General features: G+C 50.4%; 2 protein-coding genes across 3 annotated transcripts in view; both read left to right on the top strand.

Moving 5' to 3' along the window:
- Positions 1-2,060: 2,060 nt before the first annotated feature.
- SERPINA5 (serpin family A member 5) lies at positions 2,061-14,700 on the top strand. 2 transcript variants are annotated; one of them, XM_003260927.4, is made up of 6 exons: positions 2,081-2,146; positions 2,271-2,366; positions 7,965-8,600; positions 10,649-10,919; positions 11,358-11,505; positions 13,637-14,700. In XM_003260927.4, the coding sequence occupies exons 3-6, from the start codon at positions 7,982-7,984 to the stop codon at positions 13,817-13,819; spliced, it is 1,221 nt and encodes a 406-aa protein (XP_003260975.1). In that variant the 5' UTR covers positions 2,081-2,146; positions 2,271-2,366; positions 7,965-7,981; the 3' UTR covers positions 13,820-14,700. The 2 variants fall into 2 exon arrangements, with proteins under 2 accessions (XP_030659596.1, XP_003260975.1); XM_030803736.1 differs by lacking the exon at positions 2,271-2,366 and having other exon boundaries at positions 2,061-2,146.
- The window catches only part of SERPINA3 (serpin family A member 3), a 31,833-nt gene continuing 23,580 nt past the window's right edge, over positions 13,638-21,890 (top strand). The window contains exons 1-3 of the mRNA XM_030803733.1: positions 13,638-13,716; positions 17,832-18,428; positions 19,647-19,768. The gene's annotated coding sequence lies outside the window, so the exon portion shown is untranslated. The remainder of the gene's footprint in view (positions 13,717-17,831; positions 18,429-19,646; positions 19,769-21,890) is intronic.

Here is a 21,890-nt window from a genome sequence, read left to right as displayed (position 1 = left end):
CCCAGCTGGATAATCCAGGACAATCTCTTCAAGATCCTTAACTTAATCACATCTGCAAAGTCCCTTTTGTCATAGAATGATAACATTCACAGGTTCTGGGTATTAGGACACGTGTTTTAGCTAAAACACATGTTTTAGCTCATGCAGGCAAGCAGATGATGGGCAAAGGGAAACATGGTGGCTGATTACAGGAGGATCATAGCAGATGTTTAACACAAGATTGACAGCCCCACAAAGACTGAGAAGAGAAGACAAGAAAAATGGGAAAATTATTAAGACGCAAGGCCTAGATCAGGAGCTAGAGGCTAGATCCCAGAACAAGGCAAGAGCCTAATGACTCGAGTAGCCAACTCATCCCAGTTTGCCAAGGTCTTTGCCAGTTTTAGCACTGAATATCCCACACCATCAGAAATTCCTCAGTCCCAGGCAAATTGGAATGGTTGGTCACCCTACTAGTATGGGGTTCCATTACCCACCCATAACCGGTATGCAGTGCTGATTTCCATCCTATAGGTACGGTTTAGGGATCTCTAGGTCAATGGGGTAATGGACTCTTGCTCATGTTACATGGCGTAATGGGAAGAAAGCCAAACCTAGAAAAAGGGGACTCAGCTTCCCTTGTTAGAGCCTCTTCTTATTAACTGTGGGATTTGAGGCTGATTCCCTGACCTGCTAGGTTCTGTCTTCTCTCCAATTCAATGGGAATGAACTGTGAGGGCACTGAGCAAAAACTAAGGTCTCAATACCTAGTAGTAGTGGGACTTGCCTCTGGATACCCAGTAGTGATCCTGCCTGCTTCTGGATACCCAGAAGTGATCATGCCTGGCTCTAGATACCCAGTAGTGATTGTGTTTCCTCTAGATACCCAGTAGGTATTGTGCTTGCTTCTAGAGTTGTAGCAGTAGTTGGACTTAGCTCTAGATACCCAGTGCTCATCTCTAGACTGGGCTGAGATAAGTGTCTCCCTTGAAGGGTTATTGTAAGGATGAAAAGAGATAAGGTGTTTAAAGCACTTGGTGTAATACGTGGTCTTTTTTAAAGTGTGAATAAATATTAGTTCTTATTATTTCTGTGGATATCCAACAGCCACATAATTGGGCCCCAAAACCATGAAGAAGGAAGAGGAAATGTCTTAAAGGTTGTCGATGGACAGTGTTTGCTGAACATCAAGATTACTTTCCAGGTATCACCTCTGATTTGCTCTACCAACTCCACACCCCAGCTGCAGCCACACAACCTTCCATGATCACGGCCATACACAACACACCATGTCCTCCAGGCAAGGGGACCTTGGAAACATAACCAGGCTTGAGACAGCACCCTGCACCGGTGTCTTGGAAATGCTCTTAAGAGTGTATGGCTGAGTTAGGGAACCAGGATTTCAAAGTAGAAAGGGAGAATCCACCCGAGCGCATAGAAATCCTGAATGCACTCTTCTCTCAGCAACAAGCACTGGCCTGGGAGTCAGCCACCTAGGCACCAACCCCACTCTGCTCCTAATTAAATGCATGACTTCGAAAATTCCCTTCATTCTTCTGAGCCCCAATTCAGTGATTGGTGCAAGCACAGGCTTGGCTACAGTGACCCATTCATTGCAGGCATGGTGAGACTCTCAATCCCTCTCATTTTCACTAGAATCTGACTGTTGGGATCTATGACCCAGTCAGCATAGCAGGCCTGTGGGGAGCTCTCAGGCTCAAGCATATGCCCCCCTCCTAATCTACAAGAAATTAGCTGCAGAAAACCAAGAAATAGAGCCTGGAAAAAGAGAGGGTTTGCAAGAGCTGTCATTTTCCCTGTCTCTGGAATGCCAACAATGGGCAGGCTCTTTGGTCTTGTCTCTCAGGAGTGCCCATGCCATTCCAGGCAAATGATGGCCCGGCTGGTGGCGTAAGGCTTGGGGGGCAGCGAGTGGGCATCGTGGTCAAAGACTCTGGATCAGGCAGCTGCATCTGCAGGCAGGCCTGCTGGCTGGAAACCTGCCAGGAAAGGAAAGGGTTGTCCTGGGGCGGGGCCAGGGAGGGGTGGAGACAGGGCCGGCTGTGGTCAGTGACAAACGCTGGCTGCAATCCAGCCAGCCCTCTGCCCTTTCCTGAGCCCAAGAGACTGCCACCTCCACTGTGTGCACGCTCAGCTATGGGACACAGTAAGTACCAATGCCGCAACGGGAGGTCCCGAGGGCTTGAGGGCATGTGAGGCGAGGAGAGGATGGACTCTAGAGTTTTGGGGTTTGGGGGCTGCAAAGCTCTGAAGGAGTCTCATCTCTGCAGTTTCAGGTATCCAAGGCAGCAGAGGTGAGTGGGTCCCCCGAGCTCTGTGACCTTATGCTCCACACTAACTCTGGCAGAGCCTCTGTTTCCTCATAGGTAAGATGGAAATAATTATACCCTCTGGATGGTGTGACCGAAGATTAAATACAGCGGGTGCTCTCACTCAGCACATCTGGCCATGTCTGCAGACACATTTGGTTGCCACAACTGGAAGGGGGGTGGGGGTTAGTGGCATCTAGAGGCCAGCGATGCTGCCGATGATCCCACTATGCCCAGGACAAGATCACAAAGCATCATCCTGTTCAAAAGGTCAACAGGATCAAGGTTGAGAGACCCTGAAATAAGGCCATGGCGACAAAATGTCGGCTGGATAGGGGGTGTTCAGTAAGTGGCAGCTTCTGTTGTTTTCTGTGCCTGGAGTCTTGGGCCTTTAGAAATCAGGAACAATGATCCAATATTATCTGCTTCCCTGAGATAAGGGCATCTTGCCTGGAGGCTGCCACCCAGGCCGGTCATGGCAGCTGCTCATGAGAGACAGTAACCATTTGGCAGTTTGTTAAATGAACAAAATGTAGAAATAAAGTAAGCAGAATTTTTAGTTTTTCTGAAGGTAGGGCTTCTGGCCAGATAGGCAGCAATAAAAGGGGAAACTGCTTCCTTGGGCCAGTGTCTTTACTCATAGATCAGGAAACCGAAGCGTGAAGAATCCAGGCGGCAGATGCCTGGAGGTGATGGACGTGTTCATGGTGCTGACGGTGATGATAAGTGACAGATGTAGACTCATCTTCAAACTTGTCAGGTTGTAGACATTAAATATGTGCAACTTTATGAGTAGCAGTCATGTCTCAATCAAGTGGTTTTAATGAAGAAATAAAAGGAAGCCAGAGCTGAGAGACAGGGAGGGAGTTGTTCAAGGTCACCTGGCAAGTGAGCCCCGAGGTCGGGAGAGCTCAGCTCTGGGTGGCCAGCCTGGCTTTTTCCACTGCTCAGTGTCCAGCTTGCAGTCTCATGTCTCTGAATTACAGAGAAGGAGACAGGGGTCAGTTCATTCATCCATTCATTCTACAAAGGTTTATGGAGCATCTCCCATGACTGCAAGCTCTTAAAGGTGAGAGCAGCACAAATGAGGGTCCCATGGAGAGAGAGGCCTGAATGAAAAATGTCAATGACAAATGCATCTGGAAAGGCACATGTGTAATTGAAAGAGCTTTGAGAGAAACAGTCAAGGGATCGTTCCAGAGAATAGCCGTGGAAGGGGAAAAGGTCCAGTGTGATAAGGTATTGCAAAGAAGTGACATTTAAGCAAAGGCCTGCAGCCTGTGCAGAGGTTGGCCTCAGTGAGAAAGGTCAGGGGAGGGTTCCAGTAGAGAGGGAAGTTATGCAAAGGCCCAGAGTTAGGACAGAACTTGCTGTGTTTGAGAAACTGGGAAAAGAAGAGTGATCCTGGGGGTATCACGTGACCCAGGGCAAAGCAGGTCCAGGCCAGGTCCAGCCAGGTCACAGGAGCCCTAGTGGGTTAGAGCACAAATCAAAGTTAGCATTTATCTGAAACGCAGGAGTTGGCCATGAGTTTTTTAGGCGAGGAAGCGCTGTGACCATATTTATGATTGAAGGAGATTATTTTATATGCTGTATATAGAAAGCCTTGCAGGGCAAAGAAAGGAAGTTACTGGGGTAGCCCAGGGGGAGACGGTGGGAGCTTCCATTGGGGGCAGTGAGAAAGCCAGGGAGAGGCGGCAGCTTTAAGACCTGTTTTGGAGATAGAACTGACAAGCCTTGCTGATGGGCTGGAGTGGAACAGGAAGTCAAGATTACTTCTTCTGGGAAGTTCTGTTCCTGGGTCTTTAAGGATCTAGAGGAAGCTGTGACTTTGTCTCTCATCCCTGCCTGGGCTCCAAGCCTCACATCCCTTTTTGTAATTAGAAGATATTGGACAGACCCTCCTCACTAACACAATTCCCACAGCTGAGTCCAGGGTGGAACTGGGCAGGACTTCATTGACCAACACGGGAAATATCAGTCAGCAGATTTGGGTTTCATGGATGGTGGGGGGCCAGCAGGAAGACTGACCCATCACATCCCCACCACCTGCCACCTCAATTCACCTTGGCCTGAGATGACAGATGAACTTGACTGATCCTCTCTCTTCCCTCTGCAGAAACACTAAAGCCAGGGACCAGGAGAGGGGCAGCCCAACCAGGCTTTCCAGGCACTCAGTGGAGGCTGGTCTGGGGGATGGGAGGCTCCCGGGGCTTCACCTGTCTCTGTCAAAGCCATATATTTCCACCAGAGGCCCACCAAGAGTGCGATGGCAAACCCTGGGTTTGAAACTAAGAAATGTAAAACAAGCACTGAGGACTCCACTGCCTCTTGGAGTGACCTCTCTGACCCTCTGTTTCTTCTTCTGCACTGTTGGGATAATGATACTGACTCTATGTTGTTGTGAAGAAGTATAAATGAGCTAATACAGGTGAACTGCCTGGGAATTCCAGGGGGTGAGGTTGAGGAGGAATGAGATATCACTCCTCAGAGCCACTCAGAGACAGGCTGTGCACGAGTCAGAGGAACCTGGATTTTAATTCTGGTTCCATAACTCAGTAGCTGGAACAAGCTATTCCATTTCACTTAGCCTCAGTCTATTCAATCTGTAAAATAGAGTGAGTTTACTTTTGGAAAACTCTGTAAAATAGAGAGCTTACTTTTGGTGAAGGTTAAATATAGTAATATTTATGGAGTGTCTAGTAGGTCTTTAATAATTAGGGGTTTTACTGAAAAATAGAAAGAGTGGGCCCAGAGGGAGCAAGATTTCTGGGTCTCAAACGTTTAGCCCAGGAGAGCCTAAGTGAACCTGGGGCCCTCTCCAGACAGACCCTGGGGGAGACTCAGTGCACACCTGGAGAAGCAGCTCCTCCCCATTGGATCTCTAGCACTTGGCAAGGGGCGGGGTCTTGAGGGGGTGTCCTCAGCACATGGCAGACTGCAGATGAAGAAACTGAGGCCCAGAGGGGCTGAGGCTTGGCCCAGGGTGACCTAGTAGCTGCATAGATGGGAGAATGGAGGCCAGGGCCTCACTGAGACTCTCTGGTCAGCTGCCCCTGGGCTCTATCCAAGAAGGAAACTCCCCTACTTCTGAAGCTGTTCTCGAAATTATCAGCTCAGTGTGACCCTGCGGGGGGGCGAGCCACATTGTTTCTTTAGCAGCATCTCCATATATGGCTGGTTCCAACACTTGGCAGGAGGGACCATATTGTGCTGTAAAATAGACTCATTTAGAGGAGCCAGAGATTAAACCACCCACCCATGTCCTTCAAAGCTCTCCAGGCAAGTGCCACGGTGGGAACAGGCAGGGAGTGCCAGTAGGGGGGAGCCCAGACTCTGCTCGCTCATTATCTGCAGACTAGGGCTATTGTTGGTGGCTACTAAGTCAGGGATTTCAAAATCAGGAAGATGCAGCACAGGAACAGAGGAGGCAGGACTCTGCAGAGTCAGAGTGATAACCGGGTCCGAGTCCAAGCTTTGCCAATGTTAGCAAGCAACTCCATCTCTCTGAACCTCGGATTACCCATCTGTAAAATAGAGCTGCAAGATGTACCTTTCTGGGTGGTGCGGGGCTGAAGGAGTTGGCACGGTGCCTGAAAGAGGGTGCGGGCAATGTGCCCAACTGCTGTGGCTGCTGGGTTCGGTGCCGGGTTCGGTTCTGCAGGCAGAAACTTCTACATGAGCCCACTTCTCAGAGGGAGCTCAGGGCACAATTTGGAGGCTGGGCTGGCAAGGGTGACCTGCTGGAGCTATTCAGCTTCACTTAAAGACAGGCCTGCAGTCCAAGCTTGCCCAATTCCTGAGACCATTCTCTCTCCACTGCTGAACCCCACGGCCACTCTGCAAGTGATTTCCCACCCACCTGTTTGGGGCCCTTTGGAGTTTGGTTTTAATTGGGTCATGGGATGCTGTGACAGGCTGCCCCTGCCTGGTGGGGATCTGGGAGCCCTGATGACATTTTACCCATGGAGAGAGCACAGCAGAAAGGGATTCCCTCCAAGGCGACACACAGGGCAAAGCTCACATCAGAAACCAGGCAGGCCCTCTGCACCTGGTAATTAGCCAGCCCAGGTGCTGCCAGGCTCACACGTGTGTGTGTGTGTGTGTGTGTGTGTAGCATGTACCCTATGGTACAGTTGAGAATATGGGGGCCTCAGATGGGGCTTTTGCTAGAAACTGCCATGCCTACTGCTCACACTTCCATAGCACGTGCCCCCAAGCACACCGTGGTGTAGGTGCTGTTATTATCACTATCTTACAGCTATGGAGCAGTGGCTCAAGGTGTAACTGACTTGCCCAAAATCACACTACAAGGACACGGCAGGGCTGAGATTTGAACCCAGGCAGTGGCTTCAGAGCCTGGGCTGTTTCCTACTGCAGAGGGAGGAGGCAAGACTTCTACCCGTAGCCAGATGGGGAGGCATGGGCACAGGAACAGCTCCTCGGTGAAGTGGAGAGAGGAAGAGGAAGACTGAAGGCGAAGGCCACGTCAGGAGTGATGGGAGACCCCACAAAGGCCCCCCTGAGAATCGCTAGAGACAAAGATGAGTGCCTCCTCATCTGGAAGATGAAAAGATGTCTTTGCCTGCATGGGCTGCCGTCGCAAAGTCCCACAGGCTAGGGGGCTTCAACAACAGAAATTTCTTTCTTTACAACTCTGGAAGCTGGAAGTCTGAGATTATGGCACCAGCAGGATTTGTTCCTTCCAAGGCCCCTCTCCTTGGCTCACAGGTGGCTGCCTTCTCTCTGTCTTCACCCGGTCTTCCTTCTGTATGTGTGTCTATCCTGATCTCCTCTTTTTAATTTTTGTGTAAGGACATAGTCGTATTGGGTTGGGGACCACTCTAGTGACCTCATTCTAACTCAATCCCCTCTTTAAAAGCCCTATCTCCAAATATAGTCACATTCTGGGGTATTGAATGTTAGGACCTCAGCATATGCATTTTGGGGGGCACAATTCAGCCCAGAACAGGAGGACGGTGGGGATGCTCACATGAAGAGGGCAGGCAGATTGCTTTAGGAGGGAAAGGTGTCTCTCTGTGGGACAAGGGTGGCGTGGAGCAGCCCCTGGGAGAAGGAGAAGGGGACAGTAGGCATCCTGGTATCCTGCCTACCCCAGGGTGGACGCTCACTCAGCGTTTGCTGAATGAACAGGGCAAGGCCAGCAGTGCTGACAGCCCCAGGCATGTAGCTGGTCTGAGTTCATAGAAGGACCACAGGGCCCTGCCATGTGCCAAACCAGGACACCAGAGTGAAGGCCAGAAGCTCACATGGAAGCAGCTTAGTTCCCTGGTAACCTCGAGATGCTGATGACACAGAGCAAAGCAGGGGGAACCCTCTCCCTCCGTATCCCATCCTCCAAAATGTGTCCCTTGATGTGGATGGGCAGAGAGGGTTCCTGCCCTGGCAGCCAGACCCCTGCCTTGGGTCTGCACCTGCTCTCCCTCCTTCCTCTCCCCATCATCCCTAAATCTTTGTCCTCGAGCCACTGCCACCCTGTGTGAACCCTCATCCCCAGTCTCGGGGGTGCCATCCCTTCTCTTTGAAGCTGAATGGACCAAACCTACCCGTTGAGTATTGGGTGGGGACATCTCTGGAAAGTCAGCACCTGGACCAGCCCCACCCCTCTCTGAGGACACCTTCTTTCCCTTTCAGAACAAAGAACAACCGCCATGCAGCTCTTCCTCCTCTTGTGCCTGGTGCTTCTCAGCCCTCAGGGTGCCTCCCTTCACCGCCACCACCCCCGAGAGATGAAGAAGAGAGTCAAGGACCTCCATGTAGGTGCCACGGTGGCCCCCAGCAGCAGAAGGGACTTTACCTTCGACCTCTACAGGGCCTTGGCTTCCGCTGCCCCCAGCCAGAACATCTTCTTCTCCCCTGTGAGCATCTCCATGAGCCTGGCCATGCTCTCCCTGGCGGCTGGGTCCAGCACAAAGATGCAGATCCTGGAGGGCCTGGGCCTCAACCTCCAGAAAAGCTCAGAGGAGGAGCTGCACAGAGGCTTTCAGCAGCTCCTTCAGGAGCTCAACCAGCCCAGAGATGGCTTCCAGCTGAGCCTGGGCAACGCCCTTTTCACCGACTTGGTGGTGGATGTGCAGGACACCTTCATGAGTGCCATGAAGACGCTGTACCTGGCAGACACTTTCCCCACCAACTTTAGGGACTCTGCGGGGGCCCTGAAGCAGATCAATGATTATGTGGCAAAGCAAACGAAGGGCAAGATTATGGACTTGCTTAAGAACCTCGATAGCAATGCGGTCGTGATTATGGTGAATTACATCTTCTTTAAAGGTAAGGCCCTTGGGCCCAAACCTGCACTTTCTCTGGCTTTTCTGCTGCTTTTGTCTAAAGAATACTCAATTCCCTCACATACATAAAGGACGGGGAGTAGATTAAGTTCTTTCGGGTGCCTGTTGAGAAAAATTAAGTAAACAAGCAGCGAGAGAAGGTAAGATGAATGCCTTCTCGCTGTGGATGGGATTAGTGAGCTGAGATGCTGTTTCCTCCATGGAGGAAGAGCTGGTTGCTGTCTTTGGGCGCCTGGGGACATCTGAAGCCCCAGCTTTCATAAGGCTCTGAAGCATGAACCCACTGTGGCCACCATAGCAAAGACACCAACACCTTAGCCACTCAGGGCAAGACACGGACCCCAGAAGGGCTTAGAGGGCATTTCTCAGTCTCCCGTATCCCCCAGATCCTGGTCCCTCTGCCCTCATAGAGGCCAAGACTCCCTCAGACAAATGCTTGTTCCTCTGAAATGCCTCCTCCTGACTCCTCAGCAAGAGCTGACCTCTGTTTATCTCCCCGACACTGCTTGTAAGCATTCCTGCTTGCCTCTGCAGCTCCTGCCAGGTGCTGACCCTGAGGAGAGCAAGAGTGGATAGAGAGGAGAAGAGAGGAGAGGAGAGGGTGGGAAGGGTTGCGAAGGAAGGTAAATTGTTAACACCTCCCCTTCCTGTGGTCACAGATCATGAGTATCTTTGGCCATTTGGGTGGCTATAACAAAATACTGTAAACTGGGTGGCTTAGCAACAACAAACATATATTTCTCATAGTTCTGGAGGCTGAGAAGTCCAGGATCAAGGCACTGGCAGATGCAGTGCCCATTCCTTGGTTCATAGACAGTGGCTTCTTAGTATATCCTTGCTGGAAGGAGCAAGGCAGCTCTCTGTGGTCTCTTTTGTAAGGACACCGATCCTGTTCATGACAGCTCCACCCCCATGACCTAATCAACTCCCAAAGGCCCCCCTGTCCTAATACCACCACCTTGGGGGTTAGGTTTCAACGTATGAACAATGTGGGGACACAAACATTGAGACCACAGCAGTGAGTGTCGAACTTGGACTCTGAGATTTCCTATCCCCTGGTGCAGGGTGGTCCCCATTACACCAGATTGCTGAGGACAGCTGGGAAATAAGCTAAGGACGGTATTGAATGGGGTCTTCCTTTGATAACGATTAAGAAGTTGGAAACAGGCCAGGTGTAGGGCCTATAATCTCAACACTTTAGGAGGCCAAGATGGGCAGATCACCTGAGGTCAGAAGTTTGAGACCAGCCTGGCCAACGTAGTGAAACCCCGTCTCTACTAAAAAAATACAGAAATTAGCCAGGCATGGTGGCGGGCACCTGTAATTCCAGCTACTTGGGAGGCTGAGGCAGGAGAATCACTGGAACCTGAGAGGTGGGGGCTGTAGTGAGCCAAAATCACACCACTGCACTCCAGCCTGGGTGACAGAGTGAGACTCCATCTCAAAAAAAAAAAAAAAAAAAGATTAAAAAAAAGAAAATAAAATAAAAAGAAGTTGGAAACAATCACTTGTAGTGTTTTGTTCAGAAGTTCCCATAGGAAGGTCAGAGAAGGGTCATTGAAGACTTCCCAACGGGAGAAAACATTCATTTCCAGGATCCGTACTAACTTATCTCTAAAACTTAAATCAAAATATTGGGAGGAAAGTGCAAACAGAGAAGCTCACCCAGATATCAGGCAGCATTCACAGCCAGCCACATTTTTCACCCTCTTCACTTGAATATTTGGTCTTGAGTAAAACGTTAGACAATCAGAGAACATCAGGGGTCCAGGGCCTCTGAAGATGTGAAAACCAACCTCCTTGTTTTGCAAATGTGGAAGGAAAAGTCCCACGAAAAGTCCAAGAATGTGCCCAATGTTATAAAGAGACTTTCCTTGATATTCAAGAGGTTCAACAGTCACTGCTCTGAGGCTGCTATAAAGATGGTCTCTGCTGGCTGTCTTTACTGTCTTCCCTCCTTTTATTTGCAGCTGAGAATTTCTAATTCTGACACAAAATTCTTTTTCATTTTTCCCTTTTTTTCATCTTTAGCTAAGTGGGAGACAAGCTTCAACCACAAAGGCACCCAAGAGCAAGACTTCTACGTGACCTCGGAGACTGTGGTGCGGGTACCCATGATGAGCCGCGAGGATCTGTATCACTACCTCCTGGACCGGAACCTCTCCTGCAGGGTGGTGGGCATCCCCTACCAAGGCAATGCCACGGCTTTGTTCATTCTCCCCAGTGAGGGAAAAATGCAGCAGGTGGAGAATGGACTGAGCGAGAAAACGCTGAGGAAGTGGCTTAAGATGTTCAGAAAGAGGTACTTTCAGACTACCCCAGGGCCAGCCTAACCCCACACAGGCCCCAGGGAGACACACACGCCCTACCAGGGCCACACAGGACTGGTGGGAAGGACTCGCCCAGCCAAGGAGCTGCCTCCAAGCCCAGAGGCATCCTGTGACATCCAGGTCCTGGGGGCCTAGCCCAGATGGAGGGAAAAGGGCTGGAAACTGGGCTCCTTAGGGTGGTGCCAGAGTGGGCAGAGACCTCTGGGGCAGCCCACGTCCAAGTCCAGAGCAAGAGGAGGCTCGTCCTAGAAAAGAGGCCAGAGGAGCCATAACCACCATTGTTCCTTGGGTTAAGGAGCCCTTTTTTAAACCATCAAAACTAAGAATCCAGTGCATTATGAAGCCAAGGGGTGAGGCTCAGTGTGCCAATGCCCCAGAACAGTCTAAGAAAGCTCCTTTTCCCTTTCCAGGCAGCTGGAGCTTTACCTTCCCAAATTCTCCATTGAGGGCTCCTATCAGCTGGAGAAAGTCCTCCCCAAGCTGGGGATCAGTAACGTCTTCACGTCCTATGCTGATCTGTCTGGCATCAGCAACCACTCAAATATCCAGGTGTCTGAGGTGGGTTCAGAAGCTCCTATGCATCTGCTTCCCAAGATCTATTCTATTCTATTCTATTCTATTCTATTCTATTCTATTCTATTCTATTCTATTCTATTCTATTCTATTCTATTCTATTCTTTCTATTCTACTCTACCCCATTTCATTCCATTCCATTCCACTCCACTCCATTCCACTCCACTCCAATTCACTCTATTCCATTCCACTCCACTCCACTCCTCCACTCCTCTCGTCCACTACACTCTACTCCTCCACTCCACACCTCCACTCCACTCCTCCCCTCCACTTTACTCCACTCCTCCACTCCTCCACTCCACTCCTCCACTCCTCCACTCCACTCCACTCCTCCACTCCACTCCACTCCTCCACTCCACTCTTCCACTCCTCTCCTCCACTCCACTCCTCCACTCCTCTCCTCCACTCCACTCCTCCACTCCACTCCACTCTTCCACTCCTCTCCTCCACTCCACTCCTCCACTCCTCTCCTCCACTCCACTCCTCCACTCCACTCCACTCCAGTCCAGTTCACTCTATTCCATTCCACTGCACTCCACTCGACTTCACTCCAGTTCACTCTATTCCATTCCACACCACTCCACTCCACTCCATTCCATTCCATCCCATTCCGTTCCACTCTCCTCCATTCTATTCTGTTCCATTCCACTACACTCCACTTCTCTACTCCTCCACTCCATTCCTCCACTCCACTCCAGTTCACTCTATTCCATTCCACTCCACTCCTCCACTCCATTTCATTCCATTCCATCCCATTCCATTCCACTCTATTCCATTCTATTCTATTCCATTCCACTCCACTCCACTCCTCCACTCCTCCACTCATTCCCCTCCTCCACTCCACTCCACTCCAGTTCACTCTATTCCATTCCACTCCACTCCATTCCCTTCCATCCCATTCCATTCCACTCCACTCCATTCTATTCTATTCCATTCCACTACACTCCACTTCTCTACTCCTCCACTCCACTCCTCCACTCCATTCCAGTTCACTCTATTCCATTCCACTCCACTCCTCCACTCCAATCCTCCACTCCATGCCTCCACTCCATTCCACTCCTCCACTCCATTCCATTCCATCCCACTCTAGTCCATTCTATTCTATTCCGTTCCACTTCACTCCACTCCTCCACTCCACTCCTCCACTCCATTCTTCCACTCCACTCCTCCATTCCACTCCTCCACTCCACTGCTCCACTCCACTCTTCCACTCCATTCTTCCACTCCACCCTTCCACTCCACTCCATTCCACTCCACCACTCCACTCCACTCCGCTCCACTCCTTTCTATTCTATTCTTCTATTCTATTCTATTCTATGCTATTCTATTCCATTCTATTCCATTCCAGTCAACTCCACTCCATTCCACTCCACCACTCCACTCCACTCCGCTTCACTCCTATTCTATTCTATTCTATTCTATTCTATTCTATTCTATTCTATTCTATTCCATTCTATTCCATTCCAGTCAACTCCACTCCACTCTCTACTATTCTATTCCACTCCCCTCCCCTCCACTCCATTCCATTGCAGTCCACTCCACTGCACTCCACTCCTTTATTCTGTTCTGTTCTATTCTGTTCTGTTCTGTTCTGTTCTGTTCTGTTCTGTTCTGTTCTGTTCTGTTCCATTCCATTCCATTCCATTCCATTCCATTCCATTCTATTCTATTCTCTCCATCTCCCTCTCTTTTCCCCCAAGAAGTGAAAGTTTCACTTTGTGTCTTATCCTTCATGTAATGGGAAGCCATATCCACCACTCTTCCTTGAGTTAAGGAGTCCTGTTTTAAACAATCAAAACTAAGAAGGCACTTCCTAGCTATGTGATCTCCAAAAAATACTTGACTCTCTGAGCCTCCTTTCTCTGTTCTATAAAATTGAAGAATTACGCCTTGCTCCAAGATGTCATGAGAATTCAATGACAGACACATGCAAATTCACCCCCCAGCACAGTGCCTGGGGCAGAGTAGCTGCTCCATTGTTCCATTTCCTTCTTGCTCCATGGCTTAGTTGAACAGATACTTAGAGGGTGATGCCCATAGGCAGAAGTTTTGCCGTTTGCTATGATGGCTTCACCCACCCTTGGTGGCCTGGTAATGCCTGGTGTCTCCCCTGCAGATGGTGCACAAAGCTGTGGTGGAGGTGGACGAGTCGGGAACCAGAGCAGCGGCAGCCACGGGGACAATCTTCACGTTCAGGTCGGCCCGCCTGAACTCTCAGAGGATAGTGTTCAACAGGCCCTTTCTGATGTTCATTGTGGATAACAATATCCTCTTCCTTGGCAAAGTGAACCGCCCCTGAGTTGGGGCTTCTTCTGAAATCTACAGGCCTCAGGGTGGGAGAGGAAGGGGGCTACGCTATGGCCCATCTGTATGCTGGTAGCCAGTGATTTACACAGGTTTAGTTGACTAATGAGGTATTACAAATAATATTACTCTATGATGATTGCTTCCACCCACACAACTGCAAGATACAGGTGCCTTGGGGAAATTTGGAGAACATTCAATCTTGCCCTCACTATTCATCAGTGAAGATTAGCACTGAGATCCAGAGAGGCTGGATGACTTGCTCAAGTTCACCAGCATGGTAGTGGCAAAGAGAAGTCCAGAGTCCAGGCCCTTGATGCACAGCTCAGTGCCACAAAGCTCAGTAGGAGGGTTGTTCCAGTGGATGAGGGCCACCAGGAAGCACAGGTCCAAGGCTGGTCCCCCATCTATCAGCAACAACAACTGTCGGTTCATCCTGCATGGGAAAAATATTGGAATGGGAGTCTGAAATGGGGCTACAGTTTCGGTCCTAATGTGCTGTGTGACATTGGGACAACACTTTCCCTCTCTGGACCTCAGTTTCCCTCTGTATACAAGGATCAGATTCTTGCTGTGATCCAAGAACTCCTGAAATCATATAGAAAGGCTGGGGTGTGCCCTGTCAATCATGGTTGATTTCAATACACTCAAGTGCCATTCATCCTTTAAGAAAAACATCTGGATATCAAGGTGGAAATGGACTATTTAATGATTGACTATATCATTTTGTGGATATAGTTATAATCTTATGGGCCTGGGTGGGAGTGGAAGAAGGGAAGCCTTTTGCAAATAGTAGAGTATCAGTTGCAGGTGCCAATGACTAACTTTTTGAATTTTATTTTGGCATTAACAATAAAGCATTTTGCAAACACTGGTTATAACTCTCTTTATGGAGGCAGCTCTGGGAATGGTGACACTGATAGCTTACCATGCTCCAGGCCAGGTGCCTGGCCCTTCACCTGGATGGTCACATTTGCCCCTCATAAGACTCCCATGAAGAAAGGCACTACTATTATCCCCACTTCACAGATGGGAAAGGCAAGGCTTGAAGTGGTTAGGTGGCTTACCCAGTCACATATCTTCGAAGTGGTGCAGCCAGAATTTGGCGAGGGGAGTGTGGCCAAGAGCCCTACACTCAGTCCTGTGCTCTGTGCTGTGGAGGAGAGAAGACCAGGAGCAGAAACTTCATTCAGGGGCATCTCAGGCACCAGCTCCCCCGTGAGCCAGGTAAGTTCCCCCCCTCCCTTCACCAGGCACCATGTGTTTCCTCATCTGCCGAATGAAGAGGATCAGATACTCAAGAATGGAATGAATGGACGAGTGAGTCCTTCACTGCACCCAAGTCTGATTCTCTGTGCGCCTGCTCACCCCATCCTGCATGTTCTAAGCATGCTTCCATGAGGCTGTGCCCCACCCTCTGATTCTAGAGTCTGGACTGTATCAGAGATGAGTGCCTACTAGAGGTAACAAGGTCAGGACCCCAAGCCTTGTCCATCCCCCAAAGTACTGAGCCCCCACCATGCACCAGCCCATGCCATACGCTTTGCACTTGTGATATCACCCATCCCTTGACAACCCAGCAAGTTCTATTATTGTTCCCATTTTACAGCCAATAACATAAGTCCTTTCCCAGGGTCCCACAGCTGGTGACAGTGAGGGCCCAGGGTCTGAGAGCCCAGATGGCACACGTGCAGGCTGGTGGCAGGGCAGATGGCAGCAACCAGACTCAGACATTTCTCTGCAATTGTGCTGTGGGCTCAGGGTGGCTCTTTATGATGAGGCCCCGTCATGGGGTCATGCACTCCTATGTGCTTTCCCTTGCATCATGCCTTGCCTGTCTTGGCAAATATTTCTCTGGAGTTTACCCAGCCAGTCCAAGGTCACAGGGAAGCCCTGTCTGTGTCTCACACAGAAGGCCAAGGTCCAGCACTGTCCAAACTTTACTCAGCAAACAGTCACAAAGCAGCTCCTGTGTGAGGGGTCAGGGGTGGGCTCACTGTGGTCTCTGCTGCGTGTCACACATTGAAGCACTGTGCTGGGGGTCATCGCAGGCTGTTTAACTCAATTGTCACATGAGCCTGGGTGCACAAAATGGTAGAGCAGCTCAGAGAGAGATGGACAGAGAGAGAGCATGAACCTCTGAGAAGTCAGGTTTTCGTGGATGAGGGGACACTAAGATGGCTTTGGAGCGTGAGAAGGACTTCACCTAGCAGATGTGGGAAAGGAGTGAGACCTCCAGGCAGAGGGACTGGCTGGAGATGAGTGTGATGTGGTGAGCCATGGAGTGTAGGGGTCCCCACAGAACTTCAGTCTGGGCCTGCACAGGGCATGTGAAGGAGACAAGGAGGAGGGAGGTGGCTGTGCCAGCAGTTCAGTGACAGAGATCCTGAATGAGAGGCCAATGTTTTGTCTGATTTCTTTCATCCCAATTTCAGGGTAGTTTGGTCATCCATGCCACACTCCAAGTGTCCCCTGGGCCCTTTCTCTCCCTCGCCCTCCTGTCTGCACATGAGTAGATGCCTCCACGCAGCGCTCCCAGGACGCTCACCTCTATCCACAGCTGCTTCTCCAACACCCACCAGGCCCTCCCATGGAATGAGCTCACCTACAGGGTAAAATCAGGTCACTGTCACATATGGGCCTGACTACTCCCCTCAGGACCCTCATTCACAGCCACTGTATTAATTTGCTGGGGCTGCCAAAACAAAGTGTCCTCGTCTGGGAGGCTGCAGTAGATTTGCTGAAATTGATTTGCTAGCATTGCTGAAATTGATTCAAGCTTGATTCTGGAGCTTGAACCTGAGATCAAGGCATGTGCAGGGCTGGTTTCCCTGAGTCCTCTCCACTTGGTTTGCAGGTGGCTGTCCTCTCCCTACGTCTTCACATGGTCCTCCCCTGCATGTGCCTGAGTTCTAACTTCCTGTCCTCTCCTCATCTCCACCAGTCTTATAGGATTAGGTCCCCCCAATGACCTCATTCTAACTTAATAACCTCTTTAAAGGCTCTATCCCCAAATACAGTCACATTTTGAAATATTGAGGGTTAGGACTTCGGTGTATGAATTTTGAGAGGATGAAACTCAGCCAGGTTCACTCTTATCATTACAGCTGCACTAGTGCCATGCCTGGTTCCTAGTGGACACCCCAGGAACAGCCATCCATCCAGACTGATGTCCCGTGACATCCCCTACGCTCCATGGCTCATCACATCACACTCGTCTCCAGTCGGTCTGTCTGCCTGGAAGTCCCACACCTGTTCCCACATCCACTGTCTGGGAGGTCCTTTTCATGCTTCAAAGCCAACTCGGTGTCCTCCTTTGTGCAAAAAACGTCCTGACCTCTCAGAAGTTCATTCTTTCTCTCTTTCTGTCGATCTTTCTCTGAACTCCTCTATCATTTTGTGCACCCAGGAACATGTGACAATTGAGTTGAACAGGCTGCAAAAACGAAAAAGAAGAAGGAAATGCTGAGTTAAACAGGCTGCAATGACCCTCAGTACGATGCTTCAATGCATGAAACGCATCAATGACTTGCAGCAGAGGCCACACTCAGCCCCTCTCTGCCCTTTGAATTTTTGCAGCTCTTGCCAAGATCATTCTTGTTCTTAGAAAGCCCACCATTGTTTTCTTCTCTAGCCACATGGATTCTAAAACCTCCTCTTGTGAGCTGTAATCAGAATGCAGAGAAGTAATACAAGGTTAGGGCCCAGGACTCCTTCTCCCACCTCTCCCTACAGAGACTCAGATTTTTTAAAAAAATGACCTCGGTCTTCAGGCGAAGAACTTCCCACCACAATGAGCAGCCATGCCCAGCCTACCCTTGACTGTGGGGCTTACTTAGCTCATCCATCCAAAGGCTGTTCCTGGGGTGCCTAGTAGGAATCCAGGCATAGAGCTAGTGCAAGCGCAATGATAAGAGTGAGCCTGGCAGACACTGACCCCAGCAATAACCAGGTAAACAAATAAACAGAACTACAAACTGTGATGACAACAATTCATCCATCCACAGATATTCACTGAATGGCCACTGTGTGCCTGGCACTGTTCCAAGTGCTGAAGAAAAATGAAGAAAACAAAAATCCCTGCCCTTGTAGAGGAGACATTGTAATGTGGCAAGATAACATAATGAAAAAAATGAAGAATAAAACAGAAAAGTAAAATGGATTACATGTCACTTGATGACAAATACTGTGGAATGAGGCTGTCATCTAAATGGAGCACAGAAAGTGGAGCATGGTGACATCTCAGCCAAAAGACCTGGCAGACACCTCCTTGGCCAAGGGATCAAGGTTGGCAGCGCCAGCTGTGAGCAGTGCTGACATCTTATTCTCTTCGATATGGCATCATTAGCAGGCTGCCTCTTCTTGGTGGGATCTTCCCCCAAACCCAGAACCTCAGTCTAACCACAAGAACAGCCAATCCCAAGTTCAGGGACATTTGGCAAAATACCTCACCACTCCTACTTAAAAGTGTTGAGGTCATGAAAGGCAAGGAAACCCTGGGAAATCGTCATTGGCCGGAGGAAACTAAGCAGACATGACGACTAAATGCAATGTAGAATCCTGGGACAGAAAAGGACATTAGTGGGAGAGCTAGTGAAACCCAAGTAAGTCCAGGCTGTGCCAATGTCCACTTCCCAGTTCTGAGGAACATGCTGTGGTCACGTGAGATGTCCACATTTACGTTAGGGGAAGCAGGGAGAGCGTATACGGGACCTCTCTGTATTGTTTTTATAACTTTTCTGTAAATCCAAAACTGTTTTGAAATAGTTTTTTTAATTATACTTTAAGTTCTGGGGTACAGGCACAGAATGTGCAGGTTTGTTACGTAGGTATACGTGTACCATGGTGGTTTGCTGCACCCTTTTTTTAAAAAAATGTTTCAAAAGGAAAAACAACCAATTAAGGGAGGGCACATGAGTGGGGCTGGGAATTGCAAAGGCAGAAGCAAGAGATCAGTTAAGGAAGAAAACGGGGCACTAAGAGAGACAATCAGGAGGACCTTCCGCAGCCAGAGCCCTGAGAGTCTCCCTGAGGTGGTGCCACTGAAGTTGAGTTCTGAGGGACAAGCAGGTGTAGACACTGTGAGTCTCAGAAGTGGGAAAAGGCGAGTGCTGTGCAAGAAATTGAGAGACGGTGCCTGTGGCAGCAGCTGGGGAGGGAAAGAGAAGGTGGGATGGGAGGCCCATCCCTTCCTTGGCCACAAGGACACTGAGTAGGGTGCTGAGACGGGAGTAACAGTAATAATAACGGGAAGCACTTGGAGGCTGTGTCCTGTGTGTCTGACACTGCACTTTGGCTGAGTTAATGCAGAGGTGAACTGAGAGGCACCTGGGGCAGGGGCTGGGGGACAGGAAGCAGGTGACATCCCCGGTCCTCTCCAGCTTCCTCAGAGCAGGTCCACAGTACCTGATCTTTCTCTGCCACCCTTCTCCAAGACCACCTTGGTGGGAGTAAAGGGCTCTAAGGTGACAACAGACACAGGAGCCACAGACACAAGACGGAAGACACTTTTGACTCCCAGGAGAACCTAGTATGGGCATCCATACGCCCTTCCTGGTGGTGACTTTTTACGTAGACATGCAGAGTGCAGTTAACCAGCTGCTCCCGCACACGTCTGGATCGCTACTCACACATCTGTGCACACACAGCCTCCTGGAGCACTGTGGCTTCTGGGTGGCTAACACAGCTACCGCCTCCGGTTGTGCTGAGCTGAGCACCCATTGCCTGCTGGGGTGGGGAGAGGGCGGGCACTTTCCCTGCGTGACCCCGTTTAACCCTCTCAGTGTCCCACTGAGGTGGTCCCTGTTGTCCCCGAAGGACAGAGGAAGAATCTGAGTCGGGACCCCCAGAGCGGTGTCTCCACTAAGCAGAAGCCTCCGTTTCTCTCCCAGCCTCTCCCAGAGGGGGTGCTCTGAAGCGTGTGGATCTGATCAGGATAATCAAGGTAAACGATCCTTATCTTGATCCTTCACAAATGTGAAGGTACAAGGCTGTGGGGGTGGAGAGTGGGTGGAGTCTCTGCTGCCGGGTATCCTAAGCTGGGTGATCACAAGCAGACAAACATGTGACCACCTTTCGGGCCACGCAGGGGGAATGAATGTAATGAGGCCGAGGTTACCGGGTTGTTGAAGGCTCAGGGGAGACCAGGCAAAATAAAAAAAAAACAAAAAAAAACTATGACCTGCGACCTCCCTATAGCACTGTTTCTCAAACTCTGATTAATGTTACTTGAGGAGCTTGTTAAAAATACGTATTCCTGGCCCTGATCAGATAAATCAGGAGAAATCAGAATATTTGACACAGAGTCTTTAAGCTCCCCCTTGGGATTCAAAGGCACACAGATTTTTGGTGCTTCGCCACCTACAGTGCAAGAGAGGGCAGGACTGTCCTGTTCAGTGCACTGTGACCCGGACGCTCAGGCCCCAGGAACTCCCCTACTCCCCCTGCTCCCTGCGGTGCCACCCACCTAGCTTTCAGGCCTGAGAGTGGTCCTCAGACTCCTCCTAGAACAGGCCCAGAGGCTCCTAGCTCTGTAAGTAGCCATTCCTCCAATCACTGCAGAGCACTCACCAGGTAACAAGCACACACGCCCAGGTGAGTTCCCCATGCTCGTCCCCACATTGATATCTCAGACTCTACACATCTTCAGCTGCTGCCTAGGACTCTGTAAGTCCTTGAGCTTGGGACCCCTTCCACACACAAGCGCTGGGCATGCCCCACAGGCGGGGAAGTGCTGGCCATATACACCCACTGAAGTGGGAATTCCAGATAATGAGTAACTTTTTAGCACAAGTACCCATGCCCTATGAATTGTGAGGTATTTTTGTTTGCTAAATCTGACAATTCTACCTGTTGGGAACAGGGATGATTGAGAAGCAGCTGCTCTGATGGCCAGAAGCCAACAGCCTTCCCTGCAGAGATGCGGGAAGTCCCAGGGACAGCAGGAAAGGCCAGGCACTGCACTGGCAGTGGGATTGGGGCTTGGGTCAGAAGAGGGTCAGGGCCACAAGGAAGGACCCTGGGAGGCTTCCTGCTACATAATATGAGGGCCGGGAGTATAACAAAGTATTGACTTATCCATGATTGCATCAAACTGAAGCCTGAGACAGAACATTCTGTGAGGTCGCCTTGTTCACTGCAGAGGAGCTGACTCACACAGTTTTGTTTGGGAAGTTGCAACCTGTGTCAGGAGGCCTGGGAGAAACAAAGAGGCTTTTCTACTGCAGGTTTTCCCAGAGTTCCTCTCCCTCCCCTGGCCAAAGGCGAGCTCTGCAGGGAGAGTCCAGCTCTAGAGAACTTTGCTCCTGGGCATCCCAGCTGCAGAGTTTGGTGGAGCCAGTCCAGAAAGGGGGGTCTTCTGGACCAGGGGACGATGGGGTTGGGCCTCAGGGTACTGGGAGACCAGTAGGGGTGCTTCAGACTGGCCAATGACCTGAAGGACACACATTCTTAAGGATATCCTGGTGGCCACGTAGAAAACAGTCTGGTGGGGTGAAGGTGGAAGTGAGGACCAGCTCAGAGGTCACTGAGGGTGCAGCCAGACAGGCTGGGACCCACATGGGCAGCAGAGGTGGGGAGAAGGGATGTGGAGGGGGATACCCAGCCCCACACTGGGGGCCCCGAGGGGAGGTGGAGGCTAAGCCGGGAGAAGAGGCACCACCCACTCACTTCCTGCTTGCTGAATGACTGTGAAGAGCAGGGGGAGGAGGAAAAGAGCAAGCGAGGAAGTGAAGGGGTGCAATGCTCCATGTGAGGGTAGCTAAGGACAGGTGCCAAGGAGGCCCCTGTGTCAAAATCCCAGGTCAAAATGTTAGTTACCAAAGGCCTCTGATAAAGACAGAGCCACAGGTAAAACGCAGCAGGCACGACCCCTCGACCCTAAAATCAGAAGCCTATCTGTGTCCTGGTGAGGAGAGAAGCACGATTGATCATCCACACTGCCAGGACGCAAGCCCGTTATTTCTGATGCAAAACCCAGGCTCCTTCCAGGACTGGCACAGAGGACTGCCAGAGGAGTCAGGAGGCCTCCACCTTCCCCAGCTGGGCAACCTCAGAGGGTGTCTCCT

The sequence above is a fragment of the Nomascus leucogenys genome, chromosome 22a (assembly GCF_006542625.1).
Source record: "Nomascus leucogenys isolate Asia chromosome 22a, Asia_NLE_v1, whole genome shotgun sequence".
Taxonomy (NCBI): Eukaryota; Metazoa; Chordata; class Mammalia; order Primates; family Hylobatidae; genus Nomascus; species Nomascus leucogenys.
The sequence above is the reverse complement of the archived record's forward strand: the minus strand, read 5'-3'. Positions and strand labels throughout refer to the sequence as shown.